Source organism: Vigna radiata, unplaced genomic scaffold, assembly GCF_000741045.1.
Source record: "Vigna radiata var. radiata cultivar VC1973A unplaced genomic scaffold, Vradiata_ver6 scaffold_264, whole genome shotgun sequence".
In the NCBI taxonomy this organism is placed as follows: Eukaryota; Viridiplantae; Streptophyta; class Magnoliopsida; order Fabales; family Fabaceae; genus Vigna; species Vigna radiata.
In genome coordinates, this window is record NW_014543984.1 from 65,730 (window position 1) to 83,363 (window position 17,634).

The 17,634-nt window shown below is 27.7% G+C and overlaps 2 protein-coding genes across 2 annotated transcripts; both read right to left on the reverse strand.

The window, feature by feature from the left end:
* Positions 1–667: 667 nt before the first annotated feature.
* LOC106755187 (mediator of RNA polymerase II transcription subunit 18) lies at positions 668–4,760 on the reverse strand. Its single transcript, XM_014637298.2, has 6 exons — positions 4,533–4,760; positions 4,084–4,134; positions 2,567–2,666; positions 1,702–1,759; positions 1,244–1,600; positions 668–932 (listed from the first exon to the last, which is right to left on the reverse strand). The coding sequence occupies exons 2-6, from the start codon at positions 4,117–4,119 to the stop codon at positions 830–832; spliced, it is 654 nt and encodes a 217-aa protein (XP_014492784.1). The 5' UTR covers positions 4,120–4,134; positions 4,533–4,760; the 3' UTR covers positions 668–829.
* Positions 4,761–5,627: 867 nt separating this feature from the next.
* On the reverse strand, positions 5,628–8,124 carry LOC106755170 (ankyrin repeat-containing protein At5g02620-like). Its single transcript, XM_014637279.1, has 5 exons — positions 8,013–8,124; positions 7,402–7,866; positions 7,208–7,321; positions 6,526–6,872; positions 5,628–6,239 (listed from the first exon to the last, which is right to left on the reverse strand). Exons 1-5 carry the CDS (start codon positions 8,122–8,124, stop codon positions 5,628–5,630), a joined length of 1,650 nt encoding a protein of 549 aa, XP_014492765.1.
* Between the last annotated feature and the right edge of the window lie 9,510 nt (positions 8,125–17,634).

Genomic DNA, 17,634 nt, shown 5'->3' on the forward strand with positions numbered 1-17,634 from the left:
AAAATTAAACACAATGGATTATATTCAAATAGATAATTCATTATTTATGGATAAATATAATAAAATAGTTATATTTTTCTATTATAATATAATAACAATAAAGATAAATAATATAATAATAATAGTAAAATAATTTAAATTTAATATTTTATAAAATAAGTTATTTTAATATAATAATTATCTTGGAAGAAAAATATTTAGTTTAACCAATCAAATTTTAAATTAATTTTATGATATATTTTTAAATTGATAAGTAATATATAATATTTAAGTATTTAAAAATGTATTTTACTATTATAATAAAATAATTAATTAAGAAATTAATAAAATAAATTTAATATTTTATTAATATATGTTTTATATTCAAATAAATAAACTGCATCCATTTTGGAAAACTTTCAGACTTAAAAAATTCCAAAAATGCATCCACTCACTTGTGTAAAAAAAAAAAAAAAAAAAAAAAATCTGTATGAGCTAAATCAATTCACCTCTCCTATTTTGGAAAAATGTTTCCAGAACCGATAGATGCAGAAAGAAACTGCCAATGGTTTGATACCGTTTAGACCTAAATTAGATAAAATAGTTACACTTTTTATTTTATTGTTGTAATTTGTAGCCTTTTATTCATTTTGAATTAAAGATATCAAAGTTCAGGAAAGAAATTTGGAAAATAAATAGAGAAACATGGCCATATTTCACGAACAGTAAACTAATTGATTTTAATAGTTGTTTTATGTTCTTGTGAAGTGAAAATTTTACGGACGTCTCTTTGAAAAAATTAAGCAAAGTGATGTACATAAAGTGTGTTTGTAAAGGTTGTACAGTCTTGTTACAATGTTGTGCCCCCACCATCTGACATTAGAGATGCAGCAGCTGCAGCAGCAGTAGGTACAACACCGGTTGAAATGCCTGGTTTGGACAGGTGGAGAAGCCTGCGAAATTCACACCAAAGAGTTACAAATATCAATGATCTATGTGAAGGAAGATAAGAAATGTATGGTATTTTTCTGCAGACACTCAAGGTTGCAAAACCACTTGAATTGATAACCGTTAACTATTTCTAATATGATGTTAAGACCTTAGAAAATCATGACCGAGAGATATCAACCCAGCATGAAAAGTTGTTAAAATTAACAAAGCAGTAAATCTGCCAGTTACTAGCAACTCCAGCCTCTTGGACTGTAAAAGATTTGCAATTGGTATAGAAGAAGAAGAATGTGCATTTGAGAAAAGAGATTCTTACGGTGCAAGGTATTCACAAAAGGATGACACAGCAGCAGCAACTTCAGTGTAGGTTTCGGCAGCTGCAGGTGCTGTTACTTCGACCATTTGTATACCAGGTGTTACTGGCACGGCCTCGTCAGTTGCATGTAACTTTAGCATTTTATTGATTGACGAAACTGTTACAGTGATTTGTGCGCCCCTGTAGAAATTGAAGGAAAATCCCACTCTCAGCAGCTCGTGATCTAATTTGTACCCAAGTGTATAAAACAAACGAAGAACATTTTTGCTTGTTTTGCTTTCCACCATTGACCTAACCAGAACAGAAATTTGCTCTGCACCTGCACCCCTCATTGCACCACCTATATGTCTAACTGTCCTGAACAAGCCATCAATCAATCACATATTTAATGGGTATTTGATTATGAAAAAAAAAATAAAAATCCAACAAAGTTTTGAAAGTAAAGATGAATGGTTTACCACGAAGGTTCAGCTTGCTCTAGGTCACATAGGAGCCGAAGCTCTGAGGGTACACTCCCTAGAAACAAAGCTCTCATTAAATCATGATTAATAGGAAAACATAAAATGTTGAGGATACATGCACAAAATAATTCAAAAGTACACAAAAATGATGAGGGAATCATAAAAGAATTTGAAAATATTTCATCTCTATTCATGAAGATAAAATACAGAGTAAAACAAAAGCATTTTAAATGAAATTGTCACTGCATATACTGAAACAAACATTTAATAGAGATTACACATTACGTGGTTGTACAGACAACACTAAACAAAATTACAAATTCCTTTAATTTTACAGTAGCCAACAGCTAATCATATCTGGTATGCCAGATTACTCATTGCAGGCTTTCAAATACTTCGGGGTATTTCTTCATAATTTGAAGTAATTTTTCAAAATTGCATTTGGAGACGGTTTAGGAGGGAGTAAATTGGGTGAGGTTCTGGGCGGAAGTGCCTTTTTTCTGTTTTGGTGGAGTTAGGTGAAGGATGATGCTATTATGTTGCTGTTAGAAATACAATTGTCTCTCTATTATCAGTAGTGTCCATCTCATATGCACTCTTCTCAGGGGCTTTCCTTATTCTCCTTCTTCTCAGTACCGCTCATCTCATATGCACTTTTAGTTTCTCAGGGGCTTGCTTCTTAGACAAATAGCAACTGAAGGCTTTCTTGTAAGGACATACATTTCCCTGTCTTCTAATGCAAGTTATTCTGTGCTAGTTTTCCCAGGATATTCTTCCCCTCTTGGTAATAAAAACACTTTCATAACAACCATAAGAAAAATGTTGGCCAAAAAATATCAAATTATTGAAATAAAACACTAACCCAGATGTGGACCACTCTTGAGACATATTTCATGTATCCTCAATCGTTCTCTCTGAACACCACATAGTCCTTGAAGAAGAATCTCTAAAGCCTCAACATGCTGTGAAGGATAATAAAATATTAAAAGTCAAGGTTGTCATACACAGCCTTTCCACATGAATGTTTCCTTCTGAAAAAATGTATTACTAACAGAACATATCTTGATTATCTAAAAGAACAATTGCGGATATAGAGCAAAAAGAATGTCCAGATTATTATTTCTATTCAAAAAATAATATGATTCTACTGCCTTCCATAAGTGCGAAAGTGTGTGCATGTTTGATAAACAATGACTTGTTTTTCCCAAGTTGTCTGAGGAAACTGACAAAAACGAGTGATTATTTCTACCAATTAAGATGAACAAAAACACATACAATTAGAATACTATCCATGAGACAACCTGTCTTTCATGCGTAGATTCTAATAAATAATTAAAAAAAAAAAAGTAGGATAATATACCATCATACATACTCAAGCTTCACACCAAGTGGATCCAGTTATTTCAAAGAAAGCCCAAACGAGTAACAAACAAAAAAATGAATCATTCACAGGAAAAAATAGATTTCTGCAACAAAGAGAAAGATAATGAGAATACCAGGTGTCAACATATAATTTTAAACAGATATCAGAATTGTTTTGAAAATTTTAGTAGAAGTGAAAAAGATCAGTTTGGAATTCTAATATTGGAAAACTTTGTGAGAACAATGGTCTATTTATGTACTTTAAGCCTTTATTCTAGAATAATAAGCTTATTACATTCAATTATTAGAGTTTCATTTGAATACTGATATGAAATAGTCAAACTTTTGGCCCATGGCAATCAAATGTAAATATAATCTTTTTATGAGTAATTGAAAATTGATTCTTTAGAGGTTGGAACAGGTCATCATTTGCATATTACTTTGACATATTCAGATAATTGAACAATTGGTTATATACTTTAAATTCTCATATGTCAACTTAAGAGAAGTTTCATTTTTTTAATTGGTTAACCCTTTATCAAAACAAACATGATAGAAATGCATAACTACATATGTGCAAAACTAAGCTTTACTGAATATTAAAAAAAGAAATTGGGTAACAGTAAAGATACAAGCGGAACTTTGCAGTTAAACCTTTAACTCTTATTTTAAGTCATCCAGAAGTGTACACAATGAATTTGCAGAATTTTACACAATGAATTTCACAAATTTCACATTACCAGAAACAAACTAAGGTGTTTCTTAACTTTTTATTTTTTTACTTGAGGATGGCACCATTCAAGTGGCCACTCAACCCTTTTCCTTACTTCTATAGGAGAATTTAAATACTAAATGCAAGTAACACGCCGACAATGAAGATTAGCATTCTCAATGAAATATAATAACCCACATCAAGAGACCATGGCTAAGCCAGATAAATTTAATTCCACAATACCTCCCCATTCTTCAAAGAAAAAGCTAGTTCCAATGAATAATTCAAATAAAACATAAACTCACCTGTGTCTCTATGATTCCCTGAACCACACATTCCATATTCGCTAAGATCACCTGCATTATTACACAAGAGATGTACGTATTATTATATACGCAATCTAACACATGCGATAAATGCATCCAACATTTATACAAACAAAACAGAGATGAAGGTTCTTGCTCCTTCTTTCACCATCATAAATATTAGCCTTTCCCAAATACCATGGCAGAAGCACTTATATCAGAAGCACCATCATTAACCGAAAAATCACAGAGAAGTGTTTTGTACATTCACAAGTATCTATTTTGCAATTTTAATTTTAATTTTACTGGTAAACTGTAATAACGAAGATTGAAGAATAAAAGGGAAGCAGCGAAAACCTAAAACTCAAATCATAAAAACTTCGAAACAAGAAGCATTCATATCTGTGATACACATAAAGAAACAAATGGGAAACAAGAGGTTAATTGACCTGTTTAGTTTCTATTGAGATGAAAACGAAGAAATCTAGGTCCTGTTTGGTATCGTCAATTGTCAAAACAATGATCGAGGTTCTTCAATCTTCAGAAATAACAATCTCTGTTTGTATAGCAAAAGGGGAAAATCGGAAGAAAGAGAAGGAAAGAAATGTTGAAATATTTCACTCTATGAGCACAGCTAAATTATGAATATCTTCAACAGTATGATAAGACATCGTCATATTTAGAGTAGAAATAATATGGACTTCTAGAATTACCCTTTCCACAAACTCAGCACTTTTTATATAGTTTTGTTTTATCCATGGGACAAATTCAATTTTCTTTCTCCAATTTTTTTTTTTTAAATTATTGGCTTTTAAAATTTTAAAAATGTATTTAGCTTCTGATTATCCATTTTTAAAATTTAAATATTATTTTTAAATTGTTTTTTCTTAAATAATCAATTTAAACTATTAAAATAGTATTATTGTTAGTCCAAATTTGAGTTTTATTTTTAATTTTAAAGATAAAAGTCAAATTTAGTCTAAATTTTAAAAACGAAAATAATAATTGGATGTTATTGTAATCTTTCTTAAAGCAATTCAAACTATAGATACTGAAGAGTTTTCAAAATTGTGTAATAAATAATTTTTTTTATGACAGAAAGGGATTTGAAATAATAACAAAAAAATTATAATTTTTCAATTGACAATTACAAGAAAGTGAATTCAAAATCCATACTTTTATTTTGTCTTAAATATGCTTTTAAATATTTATAGTTTATTTTCTACAATTTTCTATCATTACTTATCATTAACTTTGTTTATATTTTTTAGATTTATCGTTGATTATAACTAATTTAAAGTTAAAAGTAAAAAAAAAAAATATTAAAAAAATTATTGAATATAGTAGAGAATGTTTCGATTTCAAGTTAATCGAAATTCGAATTGCAGAGGAAGCATCCCAAGTGGAATGATAAATGGATGTTAAGAAGAAAAGCATGTGTAGCAATAATTTCTTATTGCACTGAAATTTGCGAGGATAACATTACAAGGGATAATAAATACTTAAAATACACACTAAAATCATGATTAAGGGCTTCAGATTTCCTAGTACAGAACGTGCTTATTTGGGCGAAATATAAACCTAGAGAAATAGGCTGAGTAAACAATGTCTGACCATAAGGGAAAATGAAGAAATGTGAATAAGGTGATTGGTGAAAGTGCAAGTACAGAAATGAAGATTGGCACCCATTTTAGGCCATGAGCATAAGTTATGAAGAAAGCACTGCTAAATGTCACCATCATGCTTACTATGGAGATAAACAGTGTAACCAATCCGCATATCAGTTTCATTGGCAGTGACATAAAGAAGTCATCCTCTGCATAACGAGCTATGGTAAGTATGGACAAGAAAATAAGAATTGAGATTGAGGATGAGATCAGTGCAGTTGCATCTGAGATTGCAAATATTATGAAGATGATAGCATTGCAGTTGGGGTTTCCACTTTTATCATCACCACGTGGAATGCTGAATGCTGCTGTGAACACTACTGTAGCAATAAGTGTTGAAACTATCATGCAAGAGTTTGCCACGCTCTTCATCCAAGATTCTGCTTTTGTCAGTAACTCTGCATGCTCCTCTGTGAAAAGTTCTCGAGGAGTTTTACCATTGGAATTTCTCTTCTCTATGAAACAAAGTGGCATCACCTTCTTCACCTCCTGTAATATCAAACCTATGTGATGTTCTACTATATGAAAGCTTGTCATAGCTTATGAATCAGTATGATAGACACGTCAAGAGGCAAGAACAGATTGGACCATGAATTATTTTATACATGAAATTTCAGTGTTCGAAATTTGTTTGTATACTTTTGATGTTTGTTTGGTATGAATTTGACAATTTGTGAACTAACTTTTATGCTCACAAAAGGTTTATCTTTACTTAATGATGAAAATGTATAGATGCAGAGGAAATAAACAGAAGCTTGAGCAACATGCATGATACCTCGAACCACCGTAACTCGTGCATCATCTGAAAAGCTGCTCCAGACACCAAGTTAAGTTGGTTTGGTGGTGCTAATTTTGCAGCACAATGCAGTAAATTGTTTTGATCTGCATCCACATATGTTACCACAAAATTCCTGATCGATCTTATTTCATGTATGAGATTAAATATGGCTGCATGGCGATACAAAACTGCAATGTGAAAGATGCTATGATTTTTGTCATTAACATTCCATGGGAGATCTGGGTAAGATTTAGCCAACTCAACTATAATCTCACAATTTCCTACTTCTGCAGCAATGAACATAACTTGAGACGGCTCGTTTATGACTCGTATCAGTTGTATCTCTGTGCAATCAAGAAAAACAAGCGTATCCCAGAGACACCTTACAAGTTGGAGAACCAAATTTGGATTCTTACCTATCACAAATAATCTCACATGTCGGTTAACTATATTATGATAAACCAGTAATCTCATAGTACTCAATAACTATATAGAATCTGAAGAAATATACTATCTCCCCTTATGCGTTCTAATGAATAAACAGTATTCAGAAAAAATTAACCATTTTTTCCTGCCAAGATCCTTGTTAAAAGTACATGGGTAACAGGTATATGGATATGTTTATGAGGTTTGAACAGTGATTACAAAGACTTACGTGAGTTAATGAACTGATTTGTACCTTCAGAACTAAAAGCAGAAGATTTTCGTGCCAAAACATGCAATCCTGTTTCCTTGTTCTCATTCCGAGCGAGTGCTAATAGCGGATTATCTTGTAACATCTTTAAAGCTAAATCTGCAAAATTTCCAAAGGGTTTTGAAGAAATTAAAGAAAGGAAGAGGAGGGGAGGGAGAAATATATATGCACAGGCGTACCATAAATGGAAGTGTTGATACAAAGAAAGAACAACAAATCCCAATCTTGAGCATGGAAGTTGCGAACTGTATAAGGGTAGAGATACCATGCCATTTCACATTTTCCCTGTAAAGCAGCCATGTGAAGTGGGGTGAGTCCTTCTCCACCTCTTATAGTGGGCAAACTGCTATTTCTTCGGGCCATTGCTTCTGCAATTTTGACATTTCCAATTGCTGCAGCAAAGCAGAAAGCTGTGTTGCCTTTGAAGTCTTGTAGTTCCAAGTCATCTGGGTGTAGTTGTTTCACCAGCTCCTCTACGAAGTGCAAGTGATTTGCTTCTGCTGCTATGTGAAGCAGTGTGGCCCATCCTTGTGAGATGGCAGCAGTTGCCAACCTGCTATCTTCCATTAACATAGCTCTTGCTTCTTTCCAGTCACCTTTAATTGCAAGGTTGTAAATGGGAGCACATTTGTTCACATAATCCCCTACAGGAAACTATGTTAGATGCATCACCTTTTTATTTTTAATTCATAGCTATGAACTTTTTGAAAAAATATTGATGAAGTAGACAATAAATTCATTACCAATATGTTGTTGAGTATTATCTTAAGAGTGGGAGATTAGAAAGTACTTGTATTCTGTAATAGATCAGATGATGGACTTCTGCATTGAACTGAAGCAACTCTTTGAATCACTATCTGTAGTTCTTCTGGATTTGTTGTAATTCCAACTGTCATAGCCATTTCACTGTAAAATAAAAAAATTAGTTGAAGACCTTTATACTAGAAGATCTTGTGCCATACATTTATTTATCTCTTTCGTTAATTAAGTGATTTTAAGTGCAGTGTTGAATTATGGTTTCTTAATTAAATATCTTATGTTCAAGCTCTATTATATACTTGATTATGCTTCTATTTGGTTTATCAATCATGCTCATTTAACTATAAATTAATTAAATATGATAATTTAAGCAAGTGAAAGTTAAAAATTGTAATGGAAGGAAAAATATAATCGTGGGAGAATCAAATAACCACACCTTTGCAAGAAACAAAATTTACAAAAAAGAAACCCTAGCCTAATTAAGCAATGGTAAACAATAAATTAACATGGAAAATAATTGCTATTTATGTGTATTAGTTAAAATGTAAAAAGGGATTTAATTATTTATTTATTAAAAAATGGAAGAGTCAGTAATTTACACTTTAGGAATAAATAGTTTAATTTCTTCAAAAAAGAACATAACATTAATGGCAATGAAAATTGAAACTATTTTAAAAACAAACTAATCTATCATCGAATGCGGAAAATTTACTAAAAGGGACCAATGTGTACATCATTATATAAATATTTCTAAATTTAAATAAAATGTAGTATAATTTAAATAACTATATTTTAAATAAAACTATAAACTATAATACACATATGTAATTAAATTTAAAAATAAACTATATATTTATTTATAAAATTTTGTTCTTTATTTTGGTTTATTTTTTATTTTTTTCTCCCTACTTTCTTGATCAATAAAGTCCACATGCTTAAAAGTCAGATTCCTCAACTATTACTTTTTTCTTTCTATTGGAAAACCTAAAATTGTTTTTTCATCATAATACCTGGGAGTTTATAATTAAATTTAAAAGTTAATTGCTAAGTTAAAATATATAAAAAATAATAATGAAATTAAAAAAGGTTGAAGAATGTGAGATTTAGGATGCAAAGAATGTGGAATTTATTATTTTAAAGCAAAATGATATATGTAAATCTTCATTTTATCATTGTTTACTATATATTTTTTTTCTCTTTTTATTTTTAGTTTTTCATATCACATTATCAACTTATCATTTTTACCCACTTTCTAAATATATATTAAATATTAATATACTTATATATATATATATATATATATATATATATATATATATATATATATATATATTATTTTTAATTGATTCAACTTATGAAGATTTTTAGTAAATAAGAAAAAAAATAGGTATAATTTTAGAGTTTAGATTGAAGAAAATTGATAAAGAAACTATTTAATTTTGGAAAGATCCTAGTTCCTGACGAATTTAAACCAAAACACAAAATTACAAACGATAAACTAGAGGCTGTAAACCTTAAAACTGACCTAATTAATTTGGATAAATTTTTGTTTTGGGAAAAACATATATTTTCTATAGTCTTTTTTGTCTTAGTTTCAGAAAAACAAAATCTAGTTAGATGTTTATTGTGTAATCAATATTATTTTTGTGAGGAAATGAATTTGGTCCTCGGATTCCATCATGTAAACCTTTTTTTTATTATCTAATGAACATAATAATATTTTTAAAATATTTATGTTGTGGAAACTGTCTATTTAAAAAATACAATATTTCATGATAAAACATACATTAAAAAATCATTAAATAACAATTAAATTTAAAAATAAAACTAATTAATCATTATATTGAATAATTTAAACATAAATTTATGAATTAAAAATTATTAGTATCTAAAATAATTTTCATTATTAATAAAAAAATTATAATTTATTTATAAATTATAGTTTAAATTGTATTTAATATTAACTATTTATTATTATTGATTTTAAATTAAATATAATTTTTAAATTAGTGACTAACTTAAAATCAATAATAATATTTAGTTAATACTTTGATAATTAATATTTAGATATCAATTTAGATTCCAATTCACAAAATAAAGTTATAATTTTTTATTAATTATAAAGAATATTTTAAATATTAATAACTTTTAATCTATAAAATAATATCTAGTTAATGTAATAAATAATTATTTTTATTTCTAAATTTGGCTGCTATTTAATACATATTTTTTTTGTTAAATTTTCTCAATTCTAGTACTTCAGACTTTTTTTTTTCTTAAAAGGTAAAGTAAAAGATTTCACCACACTGTAATACAAACACTAACAAATGATAAAGTATTAAAAAATCTAAATTAAATCATCACAGAATCAACTTCAATTATGAAAGTTTGAGATATCATGAAAACACTGATATTGTTCTGCAATTGATGACGATGACAAATTTTCTAGGCGCAAGTCCAGTGTTGTTGACTTTTCCCTTAAATTCCTTTTCTTCACACTACTTTTGTTCTTTGCCTTTTCTTTCTTTATTTTATTTTGGTTTAATGGTTTCTTTTTGTCCCCAGTTTGATTGAAATGTGTCAAATTCGTCCTCTTTTTAGAAAAATGTCAGTTTCGTTCTCATATATAAAAAATTTGTGTCAATCAAGTCATCTCCGTTAAAAACAAACTGATGGTGTTAAAAACTTAAAGTGAGTTTTGAATAATAACCACTTCATGGGTCCGATCCCTGATTTTGCAGTGAATAAAGTGAGTTTTGAAAGTAATGATTTTTAAAGAAGATGACTTGATTGACACAAATTTTTTCTATATGAGGACGAAATTGACATTTTTCTAAAAGGGGACGAATTTGACACACTTCAACTAACCTGGAACAAAAGAAGCAATTAAACCTTTTATTTTTTATTGATAGAGAAACTTCTGTTTTTTTTTATATGATCACTAAGGAAGAATTACTCTTTTTATCTGTGAACTTATAGTATTCAGAATGAATTAATAACCTCATTTATATTGCTTTGCCAATTTACTAACATTATATGACACCCATCATGTATAGCTAAATTTACAACAGAAAGAGTTTATATTTCAGAAAATACGACAGATGAGTATTTTCTATTTTATGATGAAAGATTATATATAGATTGATATAGGTTGAGACATTCTTAATATTTCATTCTTTTATTTATATATATATATATATTATAATAGTTGTTAATCATTCACATTAAAGAATACGATATCTTAACTATAGTAAAAAATAAATAAATTTAAAAAGGTTTGTCAACTTGTTCATAAACAATTTTACGAGAAACATCACTAAAACTCATTTATAAAAAGTATTTTTTTTAAATATTATACTTTAAAAATAAATAAAGCATGAAAACAAGTAAAATTTTAGATTTAAAAACTAAAAACTAAAAATTGTTACAAGTGATCTTAGATTACAAATTATAATTTCTTTTTTTACACGTATTTCTTATCATGCACTTTTGGTCTTACCCATGCAACAGTCCATGAGAAAACAAACAATGAGGTAACTACGTGGACGACACAAGATTCCACATACTAATTTTGGTCGTTAAAATGCCATTTATATATATATATATATATATATATATATATATATATATATATATATATATATATATATATATATAAAAGTAAACTATGAATAGATACTTTTTTCAAAAGTGAATTACAAAACGCGTTTGTTCCCCACCTCATCAAAGCAGCTACGTGACAGATAGCATTCTTAATTTCATGAAAAAGAAATATATGTTCTTGTTTTTGTTTTTTTTATCATGTGTTATTAATCATATGCGCATCTAAAATTTTCATTTATAGTTGTTTGATACCTGATTTTTCCAAGATTTTCACACAACCCTTTTCTGCTTCACATGCCAGCCACAAAGATGAACAGATGATATTGTCAGCAACAAAATCTTTCAGAATACAGATAGATAGGAACAGAAGGAAACTGTTGAAGACTACAAAACAAGAAACAGAATGAAAGTGTTTCTAGAGAAACTAAGGGAAGAATGTATTGACAAAAAATAAAACATAAATAAGATTTGTTTACCCTATGTTGTTGTATGAAATCTGTATAAGTTTCCTTATGAGCATGCGTTTGCAGGAAAGAGATCTATAATAGCTTTTTCCGTCAGAGTAAGCATACATATAATATTGATTACAACAAGCAAAAGAGTGGAGATAATGAGAAGAGATGATTAATAGAAGAACCCTAATGAAGCGAATAAATTTCTATATATAGTGCAATACAATTGAATCAAGCATGCAAATTAAAAAGGTGAAGATAAAAGAAGAAAGAAAATGAGAAAGAGAGAATAGTAGGGAGCACAGCAAGCTTACACTTATCACAAGAAGAAGTGCAGTGGAATAAGCAGAAGTGAGAAACAGTTTTTATAGTAAGAAACTGGAAATTTTCACGAAACTGAGTTCATTCCCTTTTTATCCTTTGTCCATTGCTGTCAAAAAGAGACAAGACAAGCCGTTCTAAGCGCAATTACATATTAAAAAAATAGTATTATGTAAACCTAGGACAAATAATAATAATAAAAATAAAAATAAAATAGAAATAATAATAATAATAATAATAATAATAATAAATATTTAGTGTCCTCTAGAAATCGATGTTAATAAGTAAAATATATACTAAACTCAATAGCGTTACATTTGAGTCGAATGTATACTGAGACTACGAAATTCAAGATGCTAGGGTTAATTTTTGAAACTATCTAAATAATATTGATTAAGCCGATTATAATTCACACCGCTAACTTTTAAATTAACTTTTAATTAAAAGAAACTAATGTTAATTAATTTAATAATAAATTGAATAAGTTTTAAAATAAAATTGCATTAACGTCATTCAATAAACACATGATATTACAAAAATATTGTACAAGACTTCTATCTTTAATAAAATAAAATATAAACGAAAAGGTAGGAAAAAAAGAAGATATAATTGATAAAAGAGATGAGAATGATATAAATGAAGACCAACATAGATGAAAAAAAGCCTTCCAAGAAGAAACAGAAAAAAATGTTGAAAATACTAAATACCTATAAATACACCACATTGGTGTACACAAGAAAGAATAATACAAAGTCAAGGAAAACTGGAAGTAACAATAATCCTCAAAATAATTACAATAGAAAACCTACAACACTTTCAATATCAATAGATAATATTGAGTAATTATATTTATTTAAAATGTTAAAGATGATGTCCTAAGAATTTTTGTTTAAAAAACATTATTTGAATATAGTAATTCTTAAAACATTCGAATGCTTGCCTTTTAAAAGATATTTGAAAACCAAAATGGTTACTACAATAATTAATTACTTTTTAATTATAATTGTAAAATTTTGAACTTGTAAAATTGATTATTATTAAAAGCAATCAATTATATGCTAAAGTGCATTTTTTCATATTGCATAAATCTGTGATTTCTTTGGATAGTTGATCATTTAAAAAATTCATGAAAACTAAATTTGATCAATATTGAAACATTGAAAACAAACTTTTGGTAACAATCGATTATTATGAAAATAATCATTAACTATGAACCAAATGAAAAACAATTTTAGTTCAACTTGCGACTATCAATTATTAATTAATATATTCGACTATTTTCATAAACAAATAGAAAAAAATAATTAATGCTAGCTAGTTTGTTCAATACTTTTAAAAGATTGATTCATTTTCCACATTTAATCAAACAAAAAGAATGGAGAGTGTAGCCATCAATTAAATGTGAAATTATCATAAAATAGCAACACACTATACTCGTTAACATATCATCATTAGTACAGAAAATAACCATCGTGAAAAAATAAAATAAAACCAACTATGGCAAAATTATAAATATTGAAAGCTTTTTAATTAACAATGATTGTTTGTATAACCATAGTTAAAAATAACTTTGGACACATATGGCAACAATTTCTTTATGAACCGTCATTAAGACTCATCTAGTGCATTTTTAAAACGACGATTCTTTGCATTATCCGTTGTTAAAAGACCTTTTCTCATGCGCATCAACCTTTCTTTCCTGTTCTCTGTTCTCTTTCTCGAATGCACAAAACACCCATTTTGCATTGTATGTTTTCCGAGTCGCAATGCCATAACAATCTTTGCGAGCATCACATTTCTTCCTAGCTTTCACATCGTATTTCTTCTCCCCTGATGATTTTTCTTCTTACATAAAATGTCTATCAGTTCCTTTAAACAGATAATAGATTGATATATGTCTATTTTAAGAAACATCTACTGATGTTATGTTTTCTAACACCAAATATTCTTATTTTACGGCTAACAATGGATATAACAGTTTGAGTGATAGACCAAGTGTAACGTCACAAAAGCTTATATGGATATAACTCAAGCTATTCAAATTGTCTCATTTATTTACTTTTCTGTATTATCATTTTAATTAAACTAATCATCTTTACTATGAGCATAATGTAATAAACAAATTGGAAACTAAATATGAATACTATATCATGTAATGGGTGATGGCTATTGTGCAAGCTAGTATTGAAAGTGGTTGAAAGTATACATACTAATTAATACACCTAATACATATACATAGACTTATCCTAACTTTAGTTCATTTTTTGTAAATTTTTAACTACACACAACTGTTAAACTCAAAAGAATTATGTTCAAAATATGTGGATTAAGCATTTTGTTAATATATATATATATATATATATATATATATATATATATATATATATATATATATATATATATATATATATATATATAACAATGTATATATAGTTTAATAGAACTTTTTATATTTTTATATTATGCTTTGTTTAGAATATTAGTGTTATACTCTACTGTTAAAGCTACAAAATGGATTTTGTATGATAAAATTTATACAATATCGTGGCTTTAGACAAAACCACTTCACAATTTTTTTTTCTTTAAAAAAGACTTATAACAATGGTTCTAATAGAAACTGACATGATATTTTAAGTTTTAACTACGGTTTTGATAGAAACTATCGCCGAATCTCAAGTCAAAAAAATTGTTTTTGTTTAGCATTTGTGTATTTTCACAAAAAATAATATGATTGAATATAAAAAAAAAAATATAATACAGATTAAGCTATATAACATTCCATAGTATGTTAGAGGTCAAACCAACTACAAGGATTTTTATTTTATTTTTTATCAGCAACCACAACATGGAAAATAATCTTTTAGTTATATATATTAGAGAATATGAAAATATGAAGCATATTTGTGTATTGAGAAATTGCGAGGCAACTAGGGTGGAATGAATGTCAAAAAGAAAAGCAAAGCTCCCCACGTTCTTTCTTAGTTAAGAACGAGACAAGTATTGAAAGCCAGCGTGCATTTATTTCCAATCACTTCCATCTTTGGTCCAGGAGACATTAAACATAAGTTTAGAGGACTTTCTTTGTTAGAGCTTGCTTATTTAAATTTTTATTTTTAATTTCTATAAACTAATCTTGGGTTACGTAAAACCATATTTTATTTTTTCTTTTATATTTTTTATGGAAAAACTCATTCGAACAAGTTTAGTTTTGGTACTGTCACCACATATTAATTGGATTGTCTTTAATTATAGTTTATTTCTAAATCTTATTTGAGTTGAATTTCTATACCTAAACTAGTCTATATGAATCTAATCATTTACGGGTTAAATTTTGATCATATTGATTTAAGAGTTGGTATTGACAAGAAATATAAAGAACTTTTAAAACTGTTTGTAAAGTTAGATGTTTATGTTAAATGCAAAGTGATGTTGATTCATTAGTCGTGCATCATTAATTTATAAACTTAATGCATCGTTAAAAACATGATTAAAAAATTGAATAATGATAAAATGACATATATACAAAACATATTACAAAGATAAGAGTAAAATGATTATAAAAAAGTGATTTTTTTTAAAAATATCAAATGAATATAAAAATTATGTATATATATCAAAATATCATTTTTGGAAAAATAATTAGAAAGAAGAATTTGGAATCAAAGTGGTGGAGGCTAGTAGATAGATAGAGCATGGGGCCATGATATAGAAGGTTAAAAAGTAAAGATTTTGTTCATAGATGGAGACGGTCCACTCAATCGTTCCATATATTTTATTTGTTTGATTATAGAATCTTATCGTCACTTATAATTCTTTGTTTAACAAAGTGGTCGAATGAAGTAACACTTATATATATAATACTACCTTAAACAACTTTTTCTAATTCTACTGTTCAACAAGCACACTTTGGATCCCCAAATAATTTTCAAAACTTTTCAATACAAATAGCTATGAAGAAGTTACCATTTGGAAAAGAATAAAATTAAATTTAGAAAAAATATAAAATAATTACAGAAATTAGCAAAAGAAATTTAAATCACTATTTTATTCAACTTTTACACCAACTTTTGAAATGGATATATATCAACCAAAATTAAAAAATTTGCTGCGACCCATATAATTTTAGTTGCTATGTACGAATATTTTATAAATAATGATACAATTTGATTTATTAGTAACAAAAATTTATATATATATATATATATATATATATATATATATATATAGGATATATAGTTAAATATTTTTTTTTATTCAATGTTGAAATTTGAGTGAAATTTTCTATTATGTGTTTATCATTGTTAAAAAATAAATTTTAATTCTAATTCAATCCTACAAAATCAGTTTATGAAATTAAATTTACATCTATTTATATATTTTAAATTAATTTTATCTCTGATCGATATAAAACTTCTAACGATTATCTTGACTTATTTGGAATTATGAACAAATTAACAAAATTGAAGTTGGACTTGACATCATGAGAATTTGGTGGCATAAGTTTTTTTTCCATTATTTTTAATTTCATGGCTGGTAAAGTTTATGTTTTTGTCATATTTGTTTGGAGATGAATATTGAGCTTTATTTGTTGATAAAACTTTTTTTCCCTACAAACGTGCTGCATTGTTCTTCCAATTTTCCTGAATAACGTGCAATACAACCATCTATCCTACTCTACATGTTGTCCTTTTGTGCTGCACCACTTGTATAATTGTTTTCCTAAGTTAATTAATAGTTGCTTCATTGATTTTAATTCTCTCTCAAAGTAATTTTCTTTTTTTTTTCTTGAAGATACTTCATGGTATTTAAAATTTTGCTGATATAACTATATATTTTATTATTTTGTAGGAAAAATACCAGCTTTTCTCCTGATGTTTTTATTAATAATATTGAAATGTATTTATATGAGCGTGTTGAATGGAGTAAAGACTTCTTTCAGTGAAAAAAAGTTCAAAGTCTTCATTAGAGGAATCCAGAGGTGATATAGATAATGTAAAATAAGATAAATTAATTGAATGTTGAGTATGCTAAAAAAACACTCAAAAAACAAATGTAGTTATATTACACCATCTTTGGATTGACTGCATACAATTTAAACCATTTGCTGATGGTGATCATGCATTATGTGAATGAAATAATTTTATTAATATTTTATTATATATTATGAGTTTAAATGAAGTATTGTGGATGTGATTAAAAACTAAAAATCATTTTGTTCATGTAACAAAATATTTAGTTATATATTGGTTCCTTTTAACTTACAACCAATAGTTCCTG

What these genes read in the sequence shown, in the direction of transcription:
- LOC106755187 (XM_014637298.2), bottom strand. Translation starts at nt 4,119, where the DNA reads ATGGAATGTGTGGTTCAGGGAATCATAGAGACACAG. An exon ending in GAGCAAGCTGAACCTTCGTG is followed by an intron (nt 1,601 to 1,701) that starts GTAAACCATTCA and finishes TGGCTTGTTCAG; the next exon opens with GACAGTTAGACATATAGGTG. An exon ending in TTTTGTGAATACCTTGCACC is followed by an intron (nt 933 to 1,243) that starts GTAAGAATCTCT and finishes TGAATTTCGCAG; the next exon opens with GCTTCTCCACCTGTCCAAAC.
- LOC106755170 (XM_014637279.1), bottom strand. Translation starts at nt 8,124, where the DNA reads ATGGCTATGACAGTTGGAATTACAACAAATCCAGAAGAACTACAGATA. An exon ending in TATCAACACTTCCATTTATG is followed by an intron (nt 7,322 to 7,401) that starts GTACGCCTGTGC and finishes GAAATTTTGCAG; the next exon opens with ATTTAGCTTTAAAGATGTTA. An exon ending in ACGAGTTACGGTGGTTCGAG is followed by an intron (nt 6,240 to 6,525) that starts GTATCATGCATG and finishes TTGATATTACAG; the next exon opens with GAGGTGAAGAAGGTGATGCC.